The sequence below is a fragment of the Delphinapterus leucas genome, chromosome 5, assembly GCF_059928025.1.
Source record: "Delphinapterus leucas isolate spDelLeu-1000000601 "Yukka" chromosome 5, BTC_Dleu_Yukka2, whole genome shotgun sequence".
Classification (NCBI taxonomy): Eukaryota; Metazoa; Chordata; class Mammalia; order Artiodactyla; family Monodontidae; genus Delphinapterus; species Delphinapterus leucas.
In genome coordinates, this window is record NC_143133.1 from 85,537,040 (window position 1) to 85,564,732 (window position 27,693).

The window sequence follows — 27,693 nt, forward strand, 5'->3', positions numbered from 1 at the left end:
TGTTACAAACTGTCAGTAATAAGATGAGTAAATTCTGGGGATCTAATGTATAGCATGGTGATTATAGCTAATAATATGGTATTGTATACTTGAAATTTGCTAAGAGAGTAGATCTTAAGTGTTCTCACCACATACATGCAAAATATTAACTGTGTGAGGTAATGGATGTGTTAATTAACTTAATTGTGGTAATCATTTCACAATGTATGCTTATATTAAATTATCATCTTGTATACCTTAAAAAATAAAATAGTTTGCTTGACACTGAAAGCATGATCTATAAAGAAAAAAATCCATAAATCAGACTTTATCAAGATTTAAAACTGTGCTCTTCAAAAGACCCTGTTAGATGATGAAAAAGCATGCCAGAGACTAGGAGAAAATATTTGCAAACCATATATCCAAAAATGATTCATATCCAAAATAAATTTTTTTATTCTTTTCCAGTTTTATTGAGATATAATTGACATACAACATTGTATTAGTTTTAGGTGGATATATTTTTTAAATAATCAAAATTTAACATTTAAAAAAATCCAGGGCTTCCCTGGTGGCGCAGTGGTTGGGAGTCCGCCTGACGTAGCAGAGGACACAGGTTCGTGCCCCGGTTCGGGAAGATCCCACATGCCGCGGAGCGGCTGGGCCCGTGAGCCATGAGTCTGAGTCTGTGCGTCCGGAGCCTGTGCTCCGCAACGGGAGAGGCCACAACAGTGAGAGGCCCGCGTACCGCAAAAAAAAATAATAATAATAATCCAAATAGAAAATGGTCAAAAGAAGAGACATTTCACTGAAAAGGATACATGGGTGGCAAACAACATATGAAAAGATTTTCAACATCACTAGTGAAATGCAAATAAAGATTATGATGAGATATCCCCACTTATCTATTAGAAGAACTGAAAAAAAACTGACAATAGCAAATGCTGGTAAGGATGCGAAGAAATGGATATTTCATATGTTGATTGTGAGAAAGTAAAACAGTACAACCAATCTAGAAAACAGTTTAGCAGATTGACGTGGTAGAAATACCATATGTATTTCTGTGCATTTACCCCAAAGAAATGAAAACCTACATTTACAGAACCACCTATACACAATGTTCATATTATCTTTATTTGTGGTACATCCATACCAAGGAATACTACTAAGCAATAAAAAGAAATGAGCTAATGATATACACAACTTGAATGGATTTCAAGGGCATTATGCTAAGTAAGAAAAAGCCAAAGGTCATATACTATATGATTCCATTGATATAACGGTCTCTAAGTGACAGAATTGTAGAGATGGAGAATAAAGTAGTGCAGGAGGTTAAGATTAGGGGAGTGAAGGGAAGGGGAATCTATGTGATTATAAAGAGGCAGCATGCAGGAAAGCTTTGTGGTGATAGTTCTATATCTTGACTGCAGTGGTGCTTACACAAAGTTACACATGATAAAATGACATGCAACCACACACATACACATTATACTCAGGCAAATTTCCTATTTTGGGCATTGTACTATAGTTACATAATATGTAACCATTGAGGGAAACTGGATGAAAGGTACATCCATTCATCAAGTAAATGGATAAAACTTGGAATATTACTTGACAATTAAAAGGAACTATTACAAGCATTATGAAACTTTTGTGGTGATTGCCATGATGGATGTCTATTGAATTTGCTCTCCCTCACCAACTATAAACTAGCGAAATATAAAAAGTAACTATGTGCGGGCCTTGGAGAACAGTGCAGGGCTGTGATTCTTGAAAGGCATAAGGTTAGCTCCAAAGTTTTATGCGCTTTTCAAAACTGGATACAGGATAGAGTTCAAACAGAGCAGAAGTCTCGCTGGGCAGAAAAAACAGATTATAATTTGGGGCTGTTGAGACAGCTGGAATTGTGGAGCAGGATATCAGAGAAGAGGAACCTGTATTGAAAACAGAGCTCCAGAAATATGCATGGGGTACCCAAGAGCAATGCTGTGCAATAGAACTTTCTGCAATGATGGAAATATATATATCTGTGCTGTCCACTATGGTAGCCACCAGCACTGTGTGGCTATTGAGCCACTGTAATGTGGCAAGTGCAACTAAGGAACTAAATATTTTATTTTGTTTAAATTTAAATGTCTACAGCATGTGGTTTCTGGCTATTGTATTAGCCATCACAGACCCAGAGTTTGGATGAGTAACTGGCTGCAAATGTGCAGAGCAAAGTTCTGTGAGGCCTTTCTGTGCCTGGCTTATTTTACTTAGCATAACATAGTCCAGGTTCACCTATATTATCACAAATGGCAGCATCTTCTTTTTAAAGACTGAGTAGTATTCTATTGTATATACTGTATAGGACATCTCTTTGTCAGAAGAGATCTGATTAATATGTCCATTCATTAAAAAATCTTTTCTAAATATTAGAGTCACTAATCAAAATAATTCAACAGAGAACTATGGTAAAAGGTACATCTATATTACTTTCCTTGGGCTATGGTAACAAAATAGTACAAACTAAGTGGCTTAAAACAAGAAAAATGTATTGTCTCACAATTCTGGAGGCTAACAGTCTGCAGTCAAAGTGTAGGCAGGGCCATGCCCTCTCTGAAACCTGTAGGTTTCACAGTAATGCTTCTGCTTTGAACCCATCATTCTTAAAAGGAGAGTCAGTGTGAAAGATCATTAGAAAATAACTAAGGCTTTCTTCTTAATGTTACCAGATGTACTAAAAATATGTAGAAAACTAAAGAGTTTTAGGGGAGAAAATAGTTAAATATCAGAAACGAACTGCTGGCAGCTATTCCTGAAGTTATTTTAAATATCCTCATATGAACCAGAAAATCTTCATTCCATTTGTCAGAATTATAATTCAACAGTGTGCTTTAAATTTTGCTCTTATTTTAAAAATCAATGCAAATGTATTACTTTTCATGTGAAACTTCCTAGGCCATTTTCCACTATATTCCTCAATGTCTCCAAAAGAAGTTATAGAGCTTGGTATATGAATAAATTTTTTAATCATTAGAGAAACTGGTATACTTACTTTCCCAAGAGTTATATGACTGGATGTATTTCCATCTTTACTTAGACTGGCCAGAATTTTGTTCAGTCATCTGCAATGGCTTGATATTTTTTTAAGTGAAGCATTTATTTTATTGATGTAATTTACAGTCAAATGCGTAAGTACAGTTCAATGAGTTTTGGACAAGTACATCTTACACCTAAGTAACCCACAGAATTTTTGTCACTCCTATTCTGTTCAAGTCTTTTCCTATCAACCCCACTTCCATCCCTTGGGCCACTATTCTATTTATCGCTGTAGATAGGTTTTATTTGTTCTAGAACTTTATACATATGGACTCATAAAATCTTGCACTCAGCACAATGGCTAATATTCATGCACCATGGTATGTCTATCAGTTGTTCATTCTTGTTTTATTGCTGAGTGGTATTCCATATGAATATATCACTTTATTTTCCTCTGGATGGACATTTGGGTTGTTTTCTGTTTTGAGCCATTATGAATAGTTGCTATGAATACTCTTGTCAAGTTTATAAATGGACATATGCTTTTATTTCTCTTGGGTTGATACCAATGATGGAATCGCTAGGTTAAAGTATATGGTTAACGTTATGATAAACTGCCAAACGCTTTTCCAAAGTCATTTTATCATTTTACACTCCCACCAGCAAATTATGTGAATTGCATTTGCTTCACACCCTTGTTGACATTTGGTGTTATCAGTCTTTAATTTTAGCCATTCCAAGTAGGTTTGAAATATCTGTTTATGAAGATAAGCTTTATTTTATGTTATGTTTAGCTCTTTTGTTTTATGTTATATGATCCATCTCGAATTAGTTTCTTTTGTATAGTGTCAGGTTGGGGTCAAGATCAATTTTTATCCTATGTGGACATCCAGTTGTCTTTATTAAAAAGACTCTGTGAGTCTTCTAATTTTGTTCAAGATTTTCAAGACTGTTTTGCCAATTGTATTGTAGGTTCTTTAAATTTGCATATAAATTTTAGAATTAGCTTCTCAATATCTACTATATAAATAGCCTGCTGGGATGTTGATTGGGATTGCATTGATCTTTAGGTCAATTTAGGGAGAATTCTCATCTAAACCAGCATTATGTACACTTCAGTGAACATGATATATCTCTTCATTTATTTAGGTCTTATATTTCTCTTGGTCTTATTTTATAATTTCAAAATAGAGATGTTGTTCATCTTTTGTTAAATTTATTGGTAAGCACTGCATGTTTTTTGATGCTATGGTAAATTATATTATTTCTCTAATTTCATTTTTCAAGGTTTTTTTTTTGCTGATATCTAGAAGTACAAGTGATTTTTATATATTTAACTTTTATTCTATGACCTTGCTAAATTCACTAGTTATCACTTTTTTTTAAGATTGCTTAAGATTTTCTATGAATGTATTCTATATATACCATCACACCTGTGAATACAGACATTTCGACTTTTCCTTTCAATCTTTATGCTTTATATTTCTTTTTCTTGACTTATTGTACTGGCTAGGACATCCAGCAAAGTATTGAATAGAAACAGTGAGAATAGCCATCCTGCTTTGTGGCCGTTAATGGCATTCATTTCACCTTAAAGTACAATGTCGGCTGTAAACTTTAAAAAAAATTCCTTTATTAGACTGAGGAAGTTCTTTGCATTTCTAGTTTGCTGAGTTCTCTTTTTAAAATCAAGAATCAATTTATCTGTGTCTATTAAAATGATCATATGGTTTTCTCACTTATAATTCACCACTTGGTGAAGTACATTTTTTTCAAATTTTGATCTCCCTTGCATTTCTGGAATAAAGCCCACTTTGTCATGATGTACTATTCTATTTATATATTGCTGTATTCAATCTCTTGATATTTTAAGGATTTTTTGTGTATCTAGGTCCCTGAGGGAATATTTATCTGTGGTTTTCTTTTTTTATTACAACATTGTCAAGTGGTGGTATCAAGGTATACAGGCCTTACAAAATGAGTTCAAAACTATCCATTCTTCTGGTAATCTCTGGAAGAGTTTATAAAAGATTGATAGTACTTCCTTCTCAAACGGTAGAAAGACATACCAGTAACATCATCCAGGCCTGAAGTTTGCTTTATGGGAAGATTTTTAATTATGGTTTTAACTTCTTTAATAAGTATCACAGTATTCAGATTTCTTATCTCTTTAGTTTTGATAAATTTAGTTTTGAATTTGCCTATAAGTAAATGTTCAACTTGATTTGCATAAAGTTTATAATATTTTCTCCTTCAACAATTTTCTTGAGATTTGACATAAAACATGCTTAATACAAAAATGTTTAGTACAGTATCTGGAGCACAAATTATGCTATATAATTATTTTTCTTTTTTTCTTGTTCATTCTTGCTAAGCTTTTATCAGTTTTGTTGTTCTTTCAAAATGATTAACTTTTGGTTTCACTTATTTTTCTCTATTGTCTTTTTGTTTCTAATATTTCACTGATTTTTGATCTGGTCTTTATAATTTTCTCTGTTCTGCATACTTTGGTGTTATTTGCTCTTCTTTATCTAGCTTCTTAAGCTGGATGCTTAGATTATTGTAAAATTTCTTCCTTTCTAATTCAACCATTTAAAGCTGCACCTTAATAAACCATTTTTGTTTTTGCTTAATTTAAGCCATTTTCTAATGTCTTAAATAACCCATTGGTTATTTTGAAGTGTCTCATAAACTCCAACTATTTGAGAGTTCCCCAAATTTGTTTCTCTGTGTTGATTACTAATTCAGAGATTTGCTAAGTTTTTCCACAATTTTAGCCTTTGACAGCCATGTGGTTTCTATTGCAATTTCTCAGTTCTGCTGTTGAAACATGAAAGTAGCCATAGACAATAGGTAAATGAATAAGTGTGGTTATGTTTCAGTAAAACTTTATATACAAAATGCAGTGAGCTGGATTCAGCCTGTAGGTGTTTTTTGCCATCCCCTGATGTGGACACTTTGTACACTTCAATACTTTAACATTTACCTAGATTGTTTGATAATCCACAGTATGATCTTGGAGAATGTTCCATGTGTATTAGAAACAAATATGTTGTCTGTTGTTGGGTAGAATATTCTGTATGTGTATTAGAAACAAATATGTTGTCTGTTGTTGGGTAGAATATTCTATATCTATTAGAAAGAGCTGGTTGACTGTATTGTTTAAGTCTTCTATATTCTTACTGATTTTCTGTGTAGTTTTTCTTTCCATTATTGATAGAAATATTGATAACTCATTCTGATGAATATCTATTTCTTTTTTAAATCTGCCAATTTTGACTTCATGTATTTTGAGACTGTATCGTTAGGTTCATATTCATTTACTGTTGTTATATTTTATTGCTGTATTGACCCTTTTATCATTATGAAATATCACTTTGTAATATTTTCATATTAATGTCTATTTCTCTGATATTACTATAGCCACTTAAGCTGTCTTTTATTTACTGTTTGTCTGGTACAGGCATACCTCAGAGATATGGTAGGTTCAGTTCCAGACCACCACAATGAAGCAAATTTACAATAAAGAGAGAATGTAAGTCACATGAAATTTTTGGTTTCCCAGTGCATATAAAAGTCATGTTTTCACCATGCTATAGTATATTAAGTGTGCAATAGCATTATGTTTTTTAAAAATGTACATACCTTAGTTTAAAAACAACCCTGTTGGGAAAATAATGCTGATAGACTTACTCAACAAAAGGTTGTCACGAACCTTCAATTTGTAAAAAAAATGTAACATGCAAAGCACAGTAAAGTGAAGTGCAATAAAACATGGTATACCAGTAGATCTTTTTCTGTCATGTTACATTCAACCTATCGTGTCTTTGAATTAAAAATGGCTCTTATACATACTTGGATCTTGAATTTTAAAAATCCAGTCTAACAATCATTGCCTTTTGATTGGAGTGTTTAATCCATTCACATTTAATGTAAATATTGGTAAGATTGGATTCATATCTCCCATTTTCCTTTTTCTTTTCTATATCTCTCATGGGGTTTTGCTGTTATTCCTTTATTCTTCCCTGCATTATTTTGGGTTAGACAATCTTTTTAGTGTACCATTTTAAATATACTGAATTTGTATCTTTTTCTTCCTGTTACATCATTTTTTTTAATTTTAAGAAATATTATTCTAAAAAAAATTAATAGTAGGTCTATTCCAAGGTTTCTTAATATCTTCTGTGACAGCCCACTCAGAAGGCAGAAAACCACAAAGTTCTTCACGAAGAAATGGTGCAAATGGAATGTAATATTGCATTACTGCACTGTCTAGAATACAAAATGAAAACAAGGAAACTCAATTCTTTCATTCCTCCCCAGATCACTTTTGCTGAAGAACTGCTCACTTAACATCCTAGGTGTTCTTGTGTTGAGATCTGCTCCTATTATCTTGGAGCGATGAACCTTCTCAGGGAGCATAATGAACATGCCATGCCTAGAGCTGTCCTGTGGGAGAGCTGAAAGGACAAGCCCTCAGCATCACACATCAGTCCACTAGAGAAATCATGCACAAAACTATTTTTCTGCAAGATTCTCCGACTTAACAATTTTAAAAACAGCTACAATATAATTGAGATCACATGGGCACTGCACCTAGTAGAGCTATACACAAACATTCCCTGTTCACACACATTCAGCTTCAGAGCGACAACACCCTGGACAGTCAAAGGCACAATCACATTTTTAAAAATTAAGAATGAGAAGTAAGCACAACAGGCATATGCACAATGGCAGAGAATCCTGTTCTTGGTAGGATACTTGAAGGAACCATAGCTATCTCAACAATCTAACATTTTACATTAGTAGTTTCCCATACAACAGTTAAAAAAAACAAAAACCCTACCAAAAAACAATCCAAACATTATTTCTTTTTTCTTTAATTAACCATAGTACTCTAAGTTTGGTTGGTGATATCATGAGACTTTCTAGCTAACGTTCTTGAGAAATTTTTCTAGTTGCAAGATGCCTCACTATGGAGTCATTAATTAGTAAGCTCAAAGCAAACCCTGAAATGGATATAGAAATTTGTGAAACAATCACATAGTTCCCACAATTTGAAAAACAGATTTAAGGCAGATGGTAACACCAAAAAGAGCCAGTCAAGTATTAAAAGGCACTCTGGAAATGGTTCATAGCAAAGCCTAATTTTCTATTGGTTTTCATCATATGGGTGAAACTATTCAGTTAGTAGGCAACAGATAGGGTGCAGCATGATTAGGCCTCACCAAGGCAATACCCCTCTGATGTGGCCACAGAAGGAAAATGACTTCTGGTGCCATGTGGCTTGTACTCATCCACAGCAAGACAGACTAGTCCCTCAAACCACTTGTGTACCTGGGAAAAGATAGTAACAGTACTTCCATAAAAGGTAAATACTAACAGGAACCTATAAGCTCACTCTGGAAAAATGGGAAAATGTAATGGAAAAGGAGCACCATATGCTGATTTTTACTGGAGGAATTTATTGGTCATGTACACACCATAGGAAAATTACACTACCTCAAAGGTAATGCAGAAAAATTAAATTCATAAGTATACATTCGAAGTAGGCAAATATATGGTACATGTTTTAAAAACAGAAAATACAAAAATAATTTCACTATGAAATATGCTTTGATTTGCATGTGACTTGGTACTTCATATTAACCAGGTCCAACTGCTCTAATAAATCTCTATTATACATATTTTAGAATACCTATTTTTAAAAAATATCTTTTTAAGCCAAAACATAAAATCTACATTTGTGCATCCATATATGTTATCCTCCTTAGTATCTTCATAGATCCAAGATGCTAAAAGATTAATAACATAATTTTTTTAAAAAAATTTCAAGCCACAGATTAACAAATATACTTCAAGTTTTCTGGATTACACTACTAAAAGCAACTTATATTAATGTACACTGGATTTTCAGATATAAATACCAGTCAATGGTATTTACACGAATTTACAGAATGCCTTAACTTTTCTTAGTTCAAACCCTGTAATTTGACCCTAAAATTCATAAGCATAACCCTTTCTGTGCTTTAAGCTGACACACTGACTTTGTAGTCTACACTTTGTAAGACAGCAGGTAACTCTAGCACAGAAGAAACTATATAATGTGGCATGGGGGATGACTTCAATGGCTCCATTCCATTTTTATCTTTCCAGACTGTTGCCTTCAGCCCTGCATTGAGGCCTTCTTGAATATCGGTTTCTAGTGTGTCACCAACCATCACACAGTCCCCAAGCTCTACTCCGAGGAGATCACAGGAGTAATAAAATATGGAAGGTGCTGGTTTCTCCACTTTCTGCTCTCCATCTACAACATTAGCATCAAAATAGGACAGACAGGCACAAGCCTCGATCTCCTTCTGGGTCTGTCTTTCTCCATTTGTTAATAAAAGTAGGCAGACATCCTTTTGAAGTTCAGTAAACATGGCTTTGACATCTGCTAGTGTCATATGCTGTAAATATGTAGATTTCCACAGAAAATAACATCCTTCAGACAGTTTCCTATTGGCTGCACCACCTTTGGTTTCCTGGATTGCTTCCACCCAGTGTAAAGTCCTGAGGTCAGTAATGCATGTATTAGAAGGATGAAAACATTCCTTGCTGAGTTTAATTTGAACTTGGCACAGATGACTTCAGCCTCTTCTTTGAAATGGTATTTTGATTGTAAGAGCTTTATCACCTCCAACATGCCCTTCCGACTCACCCTGGGCATGTTGATGAGTATGCTGTCCAGGTCAAAGAAGACAGCCCACACCTGGCTCAGCCCCATGCCACTGTTGCCTGCATGGTGCACTTTGTATCTTTTGAGTTATTACTTTAATGGCTGCTGTAGATATTTCTATATTCATGTTAAATTTATCCTAGTCTCTGTCAGGTCACCGCTAACTTCATTTTGGTAAAAATATAGCAACTTTGCATCTGTGTAGCTTCATTTCTTTTCCCCTTTTAATCTGTGCTATCATTGTGTAGATTATAATATGCATATATTTGATTGTGTATTTATATATCCCAACAAGTTGGTGTTACAATTATTGCTTTGAATTATCTTCTTTTCAATTAAGAGAAAACATATAACCAATCTTTTATATTTAATACCTTTGGTACTCTTCATTCCACCCTGTGTATCTAACTTATCATCGGGTGTGTTTCTTTTCAGCCTTAAGAACTTCAGTGTTTCTTACAGGTTAGGTCTATTAGCAACAAATTCTTTCAATTTTTTTTATACCTGAGAATATTTTCATTTTAACTTCATTTCTGAATGAATGTTCCACTTGATATACAATTCTGGGTGTAGTTTCTTTTGTTCCAGCACTTTGTGTCATTCCGTTATCTTCTGTCCTCCACCATTTCTGATAAGAAGCCCATTGTTAAACATATTATTGTTCCCTTCTATGTGATGAGTCATTTTCTCTGGCTCCTTTGAGGGGTTGTCTTTTATCATTTTGACTATGTTGTTTCTAGTTATGGTGCTCTTTTTACTTACCCTACTAGTGATTTGGTGAGCTATTTGCATCTAAATGTTAATGTTTTTAATCAACTTTCAGAAGTTTGGAGCTATTGTTCAAAAATTTTGTCTCCTCTTCTCTTTCTCTCCTCTCCTTTGCCAACTCCCTTTATACATGTTGGAATGCTTGTCATTGTATCACAGGTCTTTAGGGTTCTTCTGCTCATTTTTTCAATCTTTTAAAATTCTTTGTATACTTTCTATTGATATATCTTCAAATAAATGATCTCTGCTACCTCAAATTTGCTGTTAAGTCCATCTAATAATTTTTATTTTTAATTCAGTCACACTTTTTAACTCTAGAATTCAAATTTGGTTATTTTTTATAGTCTATATTTCTCTATAGATTATATATATATATTTTTTTTTCTGTTGACTCATTTTTAACATTTTTACCTTTAATTCTTTGAGCTTGTCTATTAATTCCTGGCTGAAGTCTTTGCTAATCTAACATCTAGGCCCATACAGACTCAGTTTCCATTAGCTGCTTATTTTTTCCTTAGTACATTTCACACTTTTCTATTTCTTTGCATGTCTAATAATTTTTGGCTGAAAACTGGACATTTTAGGTAATTTATTATAGCAACTCTAGACTGTGTTTTACATCTAAGGAGTTATTTTATCATCTTGCCCATACTCAAACTGTGGAATCTATTGGCCTGTGATGTAGAGCTATTGGCTGTCTCTGCTCATTTTTTCAAATTCTTTATTTCAATTTTTATCCTGGCTCCCCAGGGGTAGCCTCTGTCTCTGAACAGCTTAATAGTCAGCTAATGATTTGGACAGAAGTTAACATCACACACTTTGAGTCTATAAGACTTCTACCCTCTGCTAACTGTTCTCTGTGTGAGATGGGAGATATATTCAACATTGCAGCCAGTTCTCAAGTCCCCCTTGGCTTTCACTTTTTGCCATGCTCTCTCAAGTCCACCCTGTGCATGCATCATTTCTGAGTTAGACTGAGATGCTTGGTGTACAGCATGTTTTGATATACTTAGTGGAATGATTACTACAGTCAAGCTAATTAGCATACCCATCTCCTCACAGTTTTCCGTGTGTGTTGTATGTGGTGCAAGCACTTGAAATCTACTCTTAGCAAATTCCAGTATACACTAGAGTATTAACTATAGTCATCATGTTGTACATTAGGACTCTAGAACTTACTCATTCTATATAACTACAACTTTCTACCCTCTGAGCAACCATCTTCCCATTTTCTCCACACCCCCCCACCCCCCCGCGCCTGGTAACCACTGCTCTATTCTCTGCTTCTATGAATGTGATTTTAGACTTCATATATAACTGAGATCATTTTCCAAAAAAGACATACAAAGGGCCAGCAGGTAAATGAAAAGATGCTCATCATCACTAATCATCAAGGAAATGCAAATCAAAACCACAATGGCTTATCACCTCAAATCTGTTAGAAAGGCTAGTATCAAAAGGGTAAAAGATAACAAGTGCTAGTGAAGATGTGAAGAAATGGAAACTCTTTTACACTGTTGGTGGAAATATAAAGTGGTACAGCCTTAATAGAAAACAGTATGGAAGTTCCTCAAAAAATTAAAAATAGAACTACCATACAATTCAGTAATCCCTCTTTTGCATATATATCCAAAGGAAATGAAATCAGTACCTAGAAGAGATATCTGCACTCCTATGTTCATTACAGCATAACTCACAAGAGCCAAGATAAGGAAAAATTCTTGAAGGCAATTAAAAGTGCTACTCTGGTGAACATATGAATGATAAGAAAGTAAAAGAGCCTTACTGACATGGAAAAAGTTTTAGTGTTCTGGATGGAAGATCAAACCAGCCACAGCATCCTCTTAAGACAAAGCCCAAACCAGAGCAAGGCTCTAACACTCTTCAATTCTATGAAGGCTGAGAGAGGTAAGGAAGCTGCAGAAGTCTGAAGCCAGCAGAGGTTGATTCATGAAGTTTAAGGAAAGAAACTGCCTCCATAACATAAAAGTGCAAGGTGAAGCAAGTACTGATGTAGAAGCTGCAGCAAGTTATCCAGAAGATCTAGCTAATTCATGAAGGTGGCTACATTAAGCCAACAGATTTTCAGTGTAGACAAAAGAGACCTATGTTGAGAAAAATGCCATCTAAGACTCATACCTAGAGAGGAGAAGTCAATGTCTAGCTTTAGTTTCAGAGGACAGGCTGACTCTCTTTAGGGGGCAAGACAGCTGGTGACTTTAAGTTGAAGCCAATGCTCATTTACCATTCCAAAAATCCTAGGGCCCTTAAGAATTATGCTAAATTTACTCTGCTTGTACTCTATATATAAATAGAACAACAAAGCCTGGATGACAGCACATCTCTTTACAACATGGTTTTCTGAGTATTTTAAGCCCACTGTTGAGAACTACTGCTCAGAAAAAAATGATTCCTTTCAAAATATCACAGCTCACTGACAACACACCTGGTCACCCAAGAGCTCTGCTGGACATGCACAATGAGATTAATGTTGTTTTCATGCCTTCTAACACAACATCCATTCTGAAGCCTATGGATCAAGGAGTAATTTTGACTTTCAAGTCTATTAGTTAAGAAATATAGTTCAGGAGGCTATAGCTGCCATAGATAGTGATTCCTCTGATGGATCTGAGGAAAGTAATTCAAAAACCTTCTGGAAAGGATTCAACATTCTAGATGCCATTAAGAACATTATTTGTGGGAAGAAGTCAAAATATCGACATGAACACAGGAGTCTGGAAGAAGTTGATTACAACCCTAATGGATGACTTTGAGTGGTTCAAGACTACAGTGGAGGAAGGAACTTAAGATGTGGCAGAAATAATAAGAGAACTAGAATCAGAAGTGGAGTCTGAAGATGTGACAATTGCTACAATACCCTAAGAAAATTTTAACAGATCAGGCGTTGCTTCTTAAGGATGAACAAAGAAAGCTGTTTCTTGAAATGGAATTTATACCTGGTGAAGATGTTGGAATGACTGTAGAAATGACAAGACTGTTGAAATGATGACAAAGGATTTAGAATTTTATAGTTGATAAAGCAGCAGCAGGGTTTGAGAGGGCTGACTCCAATTTTGAAAGAAGTTCTACTGTACTTAAAATGCTATCAAACAGCAATGCATGCTACAGAGAAATCATTTGTGAAAGGAAGTCAATAGATGCAGCAGTTGATCATTATTATTATTATTATTTTTTTAATGGTGGCAGTATGGTTTATTAAGCTGTACCTTAGTATAGGTGCTGGGGCTTGCCCATGGTGCTCTTAATGTACAAAGCCTGTACATTCTGCCAATTTTTCTTGAGCAATGACACCAGGAAGTTAACAGCTAAGTGGATGTTGTACACAAGCTCATCACCTGTCATCTTCATGTGGGCAACAGCCTCTGTCAGATACAGCACTCCTTCATCTGGAACTTGATCATGGACTTCACCTCATCAACTCTGGCCACCATGTTCTCACTGGGGGTCAGCAAGGGAACTTGCCAGCATTATTAAGGCCTGGGCCCAGGATTCATGGGATCTGCTTGATCACAGACTCTGGAGCCAAAAAGGCATCATACTTCTTGGCCATCTTCTTGACAAGCTTCTTATTTTTGTTGAGTTTCTTCAACACCTCAATGCCCATGTGGGAGATTATCCACAGCCTTGGCCTCATCACAATGCTGCTGGTCCCCCAAAACATATATGGAGAACTTGGGGCGGAGAGTGGACTTAAGCCTGACGGTGCTGAGAAGGGTTTGTCCTTCTGAGGTCATAGTTCTTCAGGCTGATCTTTAGCTCCACCATCTCCAAAACCTTCTGGCGCTTGCACTGGTTCCCGTGTAGGACTTTCCACACTGCCTCGTACAGGGTGGCACGGGAGACTTTGCTGCTCATGGTGCCTCACACCGCAATAACCAGAAAAAAGCTATTGTCTTATTTTTTTTAATTGCCATAGCCACCCCAATCTTCAGCAACCTCCACCCTGATCAGTCAGCAGCCATCAACCTCAAGGCAAGACCCTCCACCAGCAAAAAGATTACGACTCACTGAAGGTATCAATGATGGTTAGCATTTTTTAGCAATAAAGTATTTCTTAAATGAAGCTATATGCATTAATTTTTAGACATAAAGCTACTGCACACCTAACAGATGACAGTATAGTGTAAACGTAACTTTTATATGCACTGGGAAATCAAAAACTTCGTGACTCACTTTATTGCAATATTCACTTTATTGTGGTGGTCTGGAATCAAACCCACAACCTCTCCAAAGTATGCCTGTATATCACTGGGAGCAGTGATTTTGGTGTTCTTTTCATGTTATTAAAATACTATGAATATGGGTATCACTACAGGCTATGTGTATATTCGTGGAAAAATTAGAAGATACATATGGAAGTTTGAAATGTTTATTGAAACAAGTACACAACACTGAATATTTTAAAACATTACAAATAATCACAACATCTCACTACACAATGTGTTTTATATGTATGTATGTAAATATATATATACACACATATTTAAACTTTGCTTCATCTTTCAACTTTTTATCTGCGTAAAAAGAAGAACACTTTCCTCATTCAGGAGATTTCTGATGTTGTAATAATTACCTAGAAATAAAGTGATAAGAAAATTAAAAATTATTTCCATAGGAATCATTCCCTTTTGATTAAATGTTTAGTCATCACTAAGACCTATTACAGTATATAGAGGCAAATTTTTTTAAAAAATCATGTAACAACAAATAACTCTTATTTAATTCCATGAACTGAAAAATCCAAGGACCATCTGTGATCCAGATAAAGCTTAAAACAATGTAAATTTCACATCATTTTGATAATGAGTGCAAAAACAAATTAGACAAGGGTGCAGATAGGAAAAAAAAAATCTCCCTCTGAACCCAATCATGTTTTGGGGTGTTTTTTTTGGTTTTTTTAATTGAAGTATAGGTGAATTACAATGTTATATTAGTTTCAGGTATACAACAGTGATTCAATTATTTTTATAGATTATACTCCATTTAAAGTTATTGTAAAATATTTTCTATATTCCCTGTGCTATACATTACATCCTTGTATCTTATTTATTTTATACCTTGTAGTCTGTACCTCTATTCCTCTTCCCCTATCTTGCCCCTTCCCTCTACCCCTCTCCCCACTGGTAACCACTAGTTTGCTCTCTGTATCTATGAGTCTGATTCTGTTTTTTATATTCATTTGTTTGTGTTCACAACAGTGTTGGCACATACAAAGGACTATATAAATATAGCTATTATTATTGTCTCCTTTCATTAGAATGTAAGCTCCATGAGGGCAGGGATTTTTTTATGTATCCCACACCCTTAGAGCAATGCTTGGTAGACTCTCAATCACATTTGTTGAATGAATGAATGAATGAATGAACAAATTAAAATTCCTATCTCCAAAGACTTGTGCTCCAATAGCTGATGAAGCACACTATTCTGTATGTTTAAAATAACCAACTAAAAACTGTTTGACTACATAATGTCTTTGAGATAACATAGGGGAATAATTTTCTTTCTATTCTGGATACAACGTATCTTCTATTTTTATATTCAGCAATTAGCAACTCATTCAATTTTCATGTACCGAAACACTGATATACTTATCTAATAAAAAAAATTAAAAGAAAATATGCACCAAATTTCTTTGGCATCAATCACATCATGCTTCATTTTGACCACTGTGGCTTCCATTTTCATGGTGCTCATGAGCAACTATATAAGTATTCAACTATACAAAAGAAAAGGTTTTTAATTATTCTTACCTGAAGGAACATAGAATGAATCCCCAGTTGTTATTACATAAGGTGTTTCGTGTAAGGTACATAAAAGGTCACCAAAGTTAACATAAAAAATCTGTAAAATTAAAAATTAAAATCTCATTTCAAATTGTAACACCACAACAAATACACTCCAAAGAAACTTAAAAGTAAATGTGGTAGGCAGAATAACAGCCCTCCAAAGATATCAATGCTCTAATCTCCAGAATTTGTTATGTCACATGGCAAAGGAGACCTCGAGATGGTGAGATTATCCTGGATTACCTAAATGGGCCCAATCTAATTACATAAACCTTACTTGAAAGTGGGCAATTTTCCTACTGGAAGCAGACGAGAGATGAAGCAGAGGAGAAGTCAGAGAAATTTGAAGCATGAAAAGGGCTTTCACTGTTGCTAGCACTGAAGATAAGAGAGCCATAAGCCAAGGAGTATAGACTATTTCTAGACACCCCAGCCAACAGCCAGTGAGGAAACAGGAACCTCAGCCCTACAGCCACGTGAAACTGAATTCTGCCAACAACCTGAATGAATTTGAAACACTCATTCTAAAAGCCTTCAGAGGGGAATACAGATCTCACAACACCTTGATTCCAGCCTAGTGATACTCTAAACAGAGTACTCAGCCAAGCCCACCTGATTTCTAACCTATGTAACTGTGAGATAATAAGTGAGGGTTGTTTAAATTTGTGGTAATTTGTTAAAGCAGTAATAGAAAACTAGTACAGGAAAACATTTCTTTTGTTCTTCCTTACTATTTACCAGTTTATGAAAATTCAGAACCACTGTAAAGAATATCACTTAGCTATACTAGAAAAATAGCTAGGTTTTATGTACACCTCTTTAAAGGTTACATGCTTGGTATATGTAACTTAATCTGACTGACGAATCAAAGAGAGAACAAAAAGCAAAAAAAAAAAAAGTACATTTAAACAAGCATCAACATTAAGTAAGAGGATAAATATAGTGCTCAGTCATACAGGCTTCCATATTCAAACACAGCAAATTTTACATTTTATATATAGATAGCACCTGGCAATGACCTATTTTTTTGACAACTAAATACAAAATGTAGGGCCTTCAAACTCTGAGATTCAAATTCTGAGATTCAGCCATCAAGAATATTTTGCCTCAGAGAAATATGCCTTCTCCTTTTCTTCTTACCACTTTTGTAAAATGGGCCTAAAATACCAGAAAAATGAGAGCAGCTAGCACTTATCCAGCACTTACCCCATGCCAGCCACTGTTCTAAGCACTTCATTTTTACTCATTTAATGTATGCATCTACCAATGAGACAGTACTATTTTAATAGCTTTTCACAGATGAAGAAAATGAGGCACAGAGAAGTGTAACTTTCCAAGGTCACAATGTAAATGGAAGAGCTGAAATTTGAACTCAGGTACTTTGATTCCAGAATCCATGTTCTTAGCCACTACAATATACTCTCTCAATGGAACACTCTTAAAGGGTTCTAAAGGTATTTTTATAATTTAATAAAAGAAATATATTTATTACATCCAAAAAAATTTGCCTAAAAAAAGGAACACACACACTACCCAGAAAGTCAAGCAGGTATTTATAGATGTTTTTTCCTTATCTATTCAGTTTGGCTCTCTATGCACACCTCTCCCCATTTCTGCAAACATTTTACTAAGAATGCTTTTGAAATACACAAAAATAGAATGATGACCTCCCATAAATAAATATTGAACCGTGATACCCTGTTCTTTTCAAAGTCTGATTCCCCCATTCCATATTATTTTGAAATAAATGCCCAGCATCATAAACCATCTGTAAATATTTCAATGTGTACTGAAAGACCAAAGTCCTTTTTTAAAACGACAACACTGTTGTCACACATAAAAATAAATGAATATTTAGTGTTAAACGCCCAGTCAATATTCAAATTTCCAGTTGTCTCTTCAATGTCTTACTTTTAAGGGTTTGTTTGAATTGGGTTCCAAGTAAGAGTCACATATGGTCAGTGCTTGATCTATCTTTTAAAGCACTCAATCTATTGAGTGGTTATCAATTTGGGGGTGATTTTGTTCCCTCAGGGGACAATTGGCAATGTCTGGGAACATTTGTAATTCTCACAACTAGAGGGGTACTACTGGAATCTAGTGTGTAGAGGCCAGGGTTGCTTCTAAACCTCTTACAATGCACAGGATAGCCTCCCTACAACAAAGAATTATTGAGTCCAAAATGTCAATAGTGCCACAGGTGAAGACCCTGATCTCTATACATTCCACGTGGTTGTCTTTTTTATTCCTTGCACCTTATTAAAGAAATCAAGCAGCAAAATTTGTTTTAAAAATCTTTACACAGCTGGATTTTGCTTATTACTACGCCAGGTTGTCATCTGAAAAGTCTGCCATTCTTTATTTCCTGTAAATTGGTGGTTAGATCTAAGGACTTAACTTCAGGTGGTTGTGTGTGGGTTTTGTTTTTTTTTAAAGAAGGTGGGGAAGGCAAGACTACTTCATAGACAGTGTTGTATTCTTCCATCAGGAGACACATAATGTCTGGTTGTGCTCTTTTTAGATGTTAGTAGACAATGATGCTAGAACCAATAGTTTATTGGGTGTTGTAAAATGGTAATAGTCCATTCTAACATTCATTCTTCATTTATTAATTGGACTATTTCTAAAAAGGATAAACTTCCCCATATCTATTATTTGATTACCTAGTAGTACAGTTTATATGAGAACAGCAGAATAAATGTTTAATTATTTTCCTTTACTTACCATATTTGTCAAAGTGAGTTGGCTTCCTAGAATTCTCCGACAGTGATGAATTAAGTTTTTCTTTTTGTAGTAGCCTTACAAATTCATGGATTTAGATATAATTGATGTGTATCAACCCAATGAAGTTATTCTTATTGATACTCAAGTTTTCATATCTTTGTCCAGAGACAGCATCTTCAAGTTGGATCCTGAGACCTTATGACCCAATCCTAATGGTCTTTGATAGTCTGCTATCAGGTATGATAAATATTCCAAGCTCAGTCCCAGGCCTGGAATCAGACATTTCTCTAAGGAACTCTGGTTCCTTTAAGTGTGTTGCTATCACTTTTTTGATTTTTTACCTCTGGAACAATTATTGTCTAGTTTTTCATATAGTTCTACCTTTTGATTTATTTGGGTTTTTTCTCTCTTCTGGTTTTTGACTGGTCTTCCACATCACTTAACTTTAATATTTTCCATTTCTTTTTTTTCTAAAAACATTAATTAATTTATTTATTTGGCTGCATTGGGTCTTAGTTGCAGCATGTGGGATCTTTCACTGCAGTGCGCAGGCTCTTTGTTGCAATGCGTGGGCTTCTCTCTAGCTGTGGCGCATGGGCTTAGTTGCCCCACGGCATGTGGGATCTTAGGTCCCCAACCAGGGATTGAACCTGCATCTGCTGCATTGGAATGCAGATTCTTAACCACTGGACCACCAGGGAAGTCCCAATATTTCCCATTTCTTAATACCCTTTTGTTTTCTAGGAGAGCTCCACAACAAACTCCCATAGTTAATTTGTTCATTCTTCTGTGGTTTGAATTTAACAAATCTACCACTGCTACTTTCTGTCTTACTCATTATCTAGACCTGAGTTTGAAAGAAAGAGTTAATGGCTTATGCTGGTTCTCCACCTTGCCCTTTAGTTTCTCAAAAGCATATATTTAAAAGTGTGCTTCATTTTGTAAAAATGTAAAAATACTCCCCTTGTTATTTAAAAAGAACCTTTAAGTCTAGTTTTCATTATAAAAACTTAAAGGCAATATTTAGAAGAAACAAAACTAAACTATAATCACCTACTGACATGTTATTTTCTATAGTTCCTTCAAGGTTCTGTCATTTTCATTTTTAATTTCTACTCAGAAAAATATAAAAAGAATTTTCTACTTTTCAGTTTCCTTAAATATTTATCCTAAAGGTGTTCCTATATGGCTATTCTGCAAAATAATATACTTAAATTAATATAAAAATGTTTAGTATAGCACCTGGAACATGTAAGTGCTATATAACTGATTATCATATATAATGGTTTATCTCATTACTAAGTCAAAATATAATATAACCATTTTTTTCCTGCAGCACACATTTCAGTGATTTCCAATTTTGCAATTACTGTCTATGTTAAAATAAAGAGCTACATATGTTCAAACACTTCCAAACATTTACTATTCAATATTCCTTTTTTAAAGGAATAAAGGCATTATAGCTTAATGGGTAACTACAGTTAGTTCAATGATGACATTTCATAATGCTTATTTTCATTATTAATTGTTCCTTAATGATTACACAGGGATTATCTATTACTTTAGTTAGTTTAATATGTTATATTTACTCTTTTAATACCACCTGGCGATCTATGACATTTTAAGATTGGATTAAAGAATATTTTTAAATACTTTAGATCTGGATTCTACATACTATACTGATGTAGCAATAAATTATTATTTTACTCTTATGTGTATCTTTTCCTTTCCCTGCCTTGATTTGCCCTTCTTAGTTAATAAAACTGAAGGGTCCTGATGCTCTTTCTGTTTCTCCTTTGTGGGCTTTCATTTTATCAGTAAAAAGAACTGTTTTGAACCATGATTTCACAGGTTCCTGAAATGTTACTTACTGAAAGATGTACCTCAGATGTGACATGTTTTAAATGCTGGTATATTAAATATTCTTTAAATCTGGTGATTTTCAAAATCTTTCATTTTCAAATTCAAAATGCAAAAATTATCTGATATAAATACAATGTTATAGGGGTGTGTGTCTCCAGTGAGAAAGAGACAGAGAGACAGACTCAGAGAAGAGAGACTCACCTTGAGTCTATTTATAACTTCAGCCAATAATACTGCTATATACAGTAATATATTCTTTAATACTTATTGAAGCAACTAGCTCCCAGTCCTCAATCTGCTGTTACACTTAATCTCAATAATCCCCTCCAGCTCTAAAATTCTAATGATTTGTTTGCAAAACTAATTTGAAGGATTCTTTTTTTTTTTTTTTTTTAATTTTGCGGTACGCGGGCCTCACTGTTGTGGCCTCTCCCTTTGTGGAGCACAGGCTCTGGACGCGCAGGCTCAGCGGCCATGGCTCACGGGCCTAGCCGATCCGCGGTATGTGGGATCTTCCCGGACCGGGGCACGAACCCGTGTCCCCTGCATCAGCAGGCGGACTCTCAACCACTGCGCCACCAGGGAAGCCCTCAAGGAATCTTTTAAGTAAAGACAATTCCCTAAACTTCTGAATCTCAAGCCTATACTGCTATGCACAAAACAAGTGCTTTTAAACAGCCATTGGTTGACTGAATTTAAACAGATGAAAAAAACTAAAAAATTTTCTGTGCACTATAGTAATCATATATCATTTCTGAGGAAATAGCATTTTTAAGGCTTCATCAAGTCCAACAAATCAGAGTTGTGCCAAGAGCAAAACATAAATATATGGAAAAATACACTCACCAATGTGTCTAGGCCTACATGCTGCTTTCCCTTTTCTTGATGTGGTCCTAATATCAATTTTCCAGTAGAAAAAAATGGTGTATCCAATGTTTTATATACTTTCAACTCACCATGTTCAACACAAAATTGGTATGTATCTCGTGGCCTTACAAGATCTAAGGGAAAAAAAATAATATAAGTACAAAGTAATAGCAATGACATTTCTCTGACACAGCATATACACACATATATAGACATAAACCTGCCTTAGAAAGATAGATGTGATTAATATCACTGACTCTGGAGCTAGAATGCCACAGGTCAGATCCTATCTCTGTCTTACAAGCTGTGTGAACTTAGCCAAGTTGCTTATCCTCTCTATTTGTGCCTACATTTTCTTTTCTATAAAATGGGGTAATAATACCTCATCTATGTTAGAGCTGTGAATATCAAATGACTTAAAGTGTGTAAAGTATTTAAAACACTGGCACAAAGTAAGCATTAGGTAAGTCTTGGCTATTAATAATAACAATGGTAGTATTACTATTTTTCCCATAATAGCTCAGACAGAAAACAAAATCAGCTAAGAGATAAGAAAGGATTCCTATCTTTAAAAAGTTTAACATAGCCACAATACAAATGTATCATCATCATGTCAATAAATTCCTTCGTGCTTGCTTGACTGATTATTAAATAACAAGATTTTAATTTATTTATCAGGTAAAGCCTGTAAGAAACCAGAGTTCTAACTGTAGCTCACAAATTACTATATCATTTTTTTTTTTTTTTTTCGGTACGTGGGCCTCTCACTGTTGTGGCCTCTCCCGCTGGCGGAGCACAGGCTCCGGACGCACAGGCTCAGCGGCCATGGCTCACGGGCCTAGCCGCTCTGCGGCATGTGGGATCTTCCCAAACCGGGGCATGAACCCATGTCCCCTGCATCGGCAAGTGGACTCTCAACCACTGCGCCACCAGGGAAGCCCTACTTAGGAAGCCCTAAGCACTTTTTAATTTCCCTTTTACTTACAACCTTTTCCAGACCTGTAATTAATATATTTTTCTATCATCAGCTTCTGACTGTACTCCCACAGACTACAGGATATAGAAAATACATAGGCTCAAGAAACAAAAACATGAATTCTTGACAACACACAACTTTTTTAACCTGATACAGTATAGCAATGTTTTTAGTTAAGACACTTCACTAAACAAAATTCTCTGTGCTTCTACCTCTGTTGCCAAATAAACAATCTGGAATATAGAAATAACTTTGCTACTTAAGATATCAAATGGAACTTATGCCATAGTCAAAATGTTAAGTGTAAATACTCCCTCTCTGGTTTGAGATATCTGTCCTCTGACTTGGGATAAATAGTCCCAAGTACTCACTGGTACAGTCATAACAGTTGTTAAAATATTTAAATATTTCCTGTATGTATATATTCCCTGGTTGGTAAATAGCTGAGTGTCCCCTACTTAACCCCACCACTCTATAGCCCATCCCTTGGGACCTCCCATGTTGTCCTAGACACTAAATGTTTAATGCCTATTAAGTACAGAAGGTGGCTTCCAGGACCCTGTACCAGCCTTAAGGTTCAGCATGGCATTTGTTTGGCTGACTGATGCCCTTGCTAGTCATCTCCAGAAAGGTTTTATACCCCAGATACCAATATTGGCATCTCACAGCACCAAAGGCTGTCTAAATCCTGCCACAATCCCCATCTGGTCTCACAGTAAGAGTGTATCCAGGAGTCTGCCAGTTAACTTGCTAGATTTCCCCATGAACAGCCCCAGTAAGAGTGTATCCGGGAGTCTGCCAGTTAACTTGCTAGAGTTCCCCATGAACAGCCCCTGTCCGCTTGTGTCCTCATGGTCAAAGAAGTCCTGGACCCTAATGGCGGAGACAACACTCCTGATGGTAGCACTTGTATCACAGAGGACAAATGCATGGTACTATATGTACCCTGGAGGTTGTCTGCCATCAGTTCCCCTAGTGTAGTCCTCATACAGGCTGCTTAGTTGAATTAGACTCTCTACTAGACTTTGGCTCTGAAAGATCTGGGGAGAGAAAGGGAAAGCAGACAAGCCAGACTTCAGTTTGTCCTTATTAGTTGTTAAATTAAGTATTCTCAATATCAACCCTGATCTTACCCATAAGAATAATCTCTCGTGTTTCTGGGTCCTTTACCCTCGTTGGCTGCAAAGGATCTCCCAGAGGTACATTCAGATTTTCCACGAATTTATTCTCTGCAAAAGAAATACCACTGAAATCTTACTTAAAATTCTTTTCCATTAAAAAAAATCTAGTATGAAATACAGCTATGGACAAGTTGTAAATGAAAATTGCCAGAGGCGTATCTTTTTCCTGTTTATCAATGACCGCTTTGATAAACAAAAATTCAAAAATCACAATGATTTACCACAGAAGCAAACATCCTAAACTTATTTTCTGACAACTTTTGAATTCTTGCATCATCAAGAAGTTAAATGGTGTTTTGCATATTCTCTAAGAGAGCTGAAGTATACAATACACTTTAAAAAGAATTCTTTAACATGTTTATTTTAACCATAATTCGAGCACAGAAAAGATAAGCTTCATTTGACAGGTCAATTTACTCAGGTGGAAATGTTTTACACTCTGCTATTAATGATTTTTTTAAAAGAATAAAATTAGTTTACTTTCAAAATCTGAAAAAAAGTGGACATTAAAAAGATAATTTACCCTGAAGTAGTAGTATATCTGAAGCTTTTAGAGATATATTTCAAAATTTGCAAAGAGCTACTTCTCAAAGCACTGTTATAAAATAAGGAATAAGTTCATACTTCTTTCATCATTATCAAGACAGATCCTTTTCCTATTAACTATTGTATTGACTCTTCCCAAGTTTCCTTTTGCTTTCCTTTTAGATGATACTTTGTCTGGGGACAGTATTCCACCAATCACAAATCCTCCTGAAATTTAACAACAACAAAAAAAAAGGTAAATTATCATACCTGGCAGAGTGAAAATCTTGAAACAAAACTCATTAAATTAATACAGCACGTTTCCTTTCAAAGTATCAAAGAATACATTAGTTTTACCACACTCTACAGTTAAAAATTCAAACAACATTTGAATAGAGACAATTTCACTTGTCTCTATCCTAAATCTAGAAGCACTGATGAGACATGACTGAATGATCTCTGTTGCTTGAAATCAAGTCATCAGTGGAAGTGTAAAAAACAAAGAACACAAAGATCAGCAATGAACTATTTATAGTAATCCACATGTCAGTTTAGTCCTTTGACTCAGAAATATACACCAAAAGAAAGGAAATAACTTCACGATAACACTCACTATACTTTCTTTCCCACCCTCTACAATTTTTGTAGAAAAATATAAGAAAATAGAATGAGAATAATAATGGGGAATACTTAATCTTTGACAGTTATAATTTTCTCATGTTCTGATCTAATGCTTCATTTTACGCAATTAAAAACCTTGCTAGGTAGTATAAAAATAATAACACTCTATCAAGCCACATGCTCACCTCAAATTGCTACCAAAAAGAAAACAAATCAGCATCTCTATAGTAATCAGAGAAATCTGGACTTGAATCTATTGTCACATTTTTGGAGGATGATGAATAAATAAGGTAATGTATGTAAATACATAAGACAGCACTTGGCATGTAATGTACCTAAATAAATTGTAGCGATTATCATTATTATTATTTTGAGACACTAAAGCATAAATTTTACCAGATGGCCTTCCTTGATAATCTATTCGCTCCCCTCTCCAATATTCCAAAGGTTTTGATCGTGTTCTCATGGTCCTGCGAACATTTGGTGTGTTGGAGGGCAATACTGTAAAAAGACATCAGACAAAAAATGCACATATATGTTTAGTTGGATGATACTCTGCAGTGAAAAGATTGATATTACTTTCTAGAACACAAATGCTTTTAGACAAAACACTAGAAAAACAAATTTTAAGACATATTTGTGTTATTAAAGAAATGCCAAGCTACTAGATTGGAAAAGATTTAAAAACATGGTAACATTCACGGTTAATGATGTTAAAGGTACACCGGAATTCTCATATATTGTAGGTAGAAATGTAAACTGATTGATGACAATTTGACAATACCTATAATTGTAATACTGTTTGACGTAGAAATTTCATCTTTAGAAAATGAGTTTGCAAAATATTCACAAAAATGGGCAAAGATATAGGTGTTAAGTACATTCATGGTAGTACTGTTCATAATAGAAACAGAAAAGAAAAAGCAAAAAGCAAACTGAAAACCACCTAAATGCTCCACAATAGGAAGTTTATAAATCAGGGGTGGTTATGTATACATGTGTTTGTGTGTATACACACATATCTATTCGTTTTATGTGAACAAGGCAAAGTTCTATATACTAAGTTTGTTGGCTACATAATCAACTTCCTATGTTCTTACTTACTTCTGGTTTGCTGGAGTTGTCCAATTCTGAAAGTGGTTTAACAAAATCTCCCAGTCTAACTGTATTGTTTAAATTAAAATCTCCTTGCTTTTCCTTAGTTTTTTTCCTTTACACATTTTAGTTGCTAGGTTGTTTGGTACATAGTAGTTTATGATTTTTCTATCTTCTTCATAAAGTGCTAATTTTATTATTACAAGTCCTTCATCCTGTTCAGCACTTTTAACCTTAAATTTCAATTCACCTAATATTAAAAAATATACTTTCTTTCTGTTGATATTAGCCTACTTAATTCTTTGATAATCTTCTATTTTAAAACCTGTTTTAAGTATTTCTTATAAACACATAGGTAAGTTTGTTTTGTTTAACCAAATCTGATAGTCTCTATCTTACTAGAGGAATTCAATCCATTCACACTTATTTAGTATAACAAGTAATACACATCTATTTATTTCTTCCATTTTACTTTATATTTACAGGTTATTTTACATCAGTGATTCTTTTTCTCCCTCATTCTCACTGGTTTGGTCAGAATACCATTTCTTCCTCCATACCCCAAACCTTGGTCATTTCAAAGTTTACTGTGCTTTTTCACTCTAATATTGGTTACCTTCCCATTCCTGACACTCAACAGTCATACTCATTTCTCCATCATTATATTAAAAACTATATCCCCGGGGCTTCCCTGGTGGTGCAGTGGTTGAGGGTCCGCCTGCCGATGCAGGGGAGACGGGTTCGTGCCCCGGTCCAGGAAGATCTCACATGCCGCGAAACGGCTGGACCCGTGAGCCATGGCTGCTGAGCCTGCGTGTCTGGAGCCTGTGCTCCGCAACGGGAGAGGCCACAACAGTGAGAGGCCTGCATACAGCAAAAAAACAAACAAAAAAAACTATATCCCCTACCAAGATGTTATCGTCTCCTTTTTCTCATTTAGTAAAATGAAACTTTTAGACTACTTTTATTACCCCTCTTCCACTCCTACTCTCCTCCCCACCACACCAAGTTTTGTTAAGATAGTGTGGATTTCAAGCTATCACTGCAAAAATCCTTACTTAGTACTTATAAATCCCCAATCATATTAGCATTTAGTAGTAGACACATCCTAAGGTGTGAGCAATGAGACACACCTTTATATAATCCCCTTCCCTGGGATACATGTGGAACCTATGACACACCCAACACAATATGGCAAAAGCAATGGGAAGTCACTTCTGTGATTACATCATGATCATACATATAAGACACTGCCAGAAGGAGAGAAAAATTCTTCCTTGCTCACTTTGGAGAAGCAAGCTGCCATACCGTGAAGGGTCTATGAAAAGGGTCATGCGACAAGGAACTGCAGGTGACCCCTAGAAATCGAGACTAGTGGCCCATGGCTCACAGACACCAAGGAAACATGTACCTCAGTCCTACAATTCCAAGGAACTGAATTCTGCTAACAACTACATGAGCTTGTGGTGGTTAACAGGACCTCGAGCCTCAGGTAAGATCATGGCCCAGGCTGAGACGTTGGACTGCAGCCTGTGAAACCCT

General features: G+C 35.2%; 1 protein-coding gene and 2 pseudogenes across 4 annotated transcripts in view; all 3 read right to left on the reverse strand.

Annotated features, from left to right (window-relative positions):
* Positions 1 to 444: 444 nt before the first annotated feature.
* On the reverse strand, positions 445 to 11,743 carry LOC149749168 (N-acylneuraminate-9-phosphatase pseudogene; annotated as a pseudogene).
* On the reverse strand, positions 11,738 to 14,757 carry LOC149749169 (large ribosomal subunit protein uL1 pseudogene; annotated as a pseudogene).
* A 111-nt stretch (positions 14,758 to 14,868) lies between these two features.
* Positions 14,869 to 27,693, reverse strand: part of CENPC (centromere protein C) — a 91,154-nt gene continuing 78,329 nt past the window's right edge. For 2 of the 4 annotated variants that reach the window (XM_022561684.3, XM_022561683.2), the window contains exons 14-19: positions 25,453 to 25,557; positions 24,535 to 24,663; positions 23,863 to 23,958; positions 21,733 to 21,887; positions 16,264 to 16,354; positions 14,869 to 15,086 (exon numbers count right to left, since the gene is read on the reverse strand). In XM_022561684.3, the coding sequence (XP_022417392.1) occupies positions 15,016 to 15,086; positions 16,264 to 16,354; positions 21,733 to 21,887; positions 23,863 to 23,958; positions 24,535 to 24,663; positions 25,453 to 25,557 (647 nt within the window). In that variant the 3' untranslated portion in view covers positions 14,869 to 15,015. The other 2 variants (XR_002642964.3, XM_089911998.1) reach the window with 2 other exon arrangements.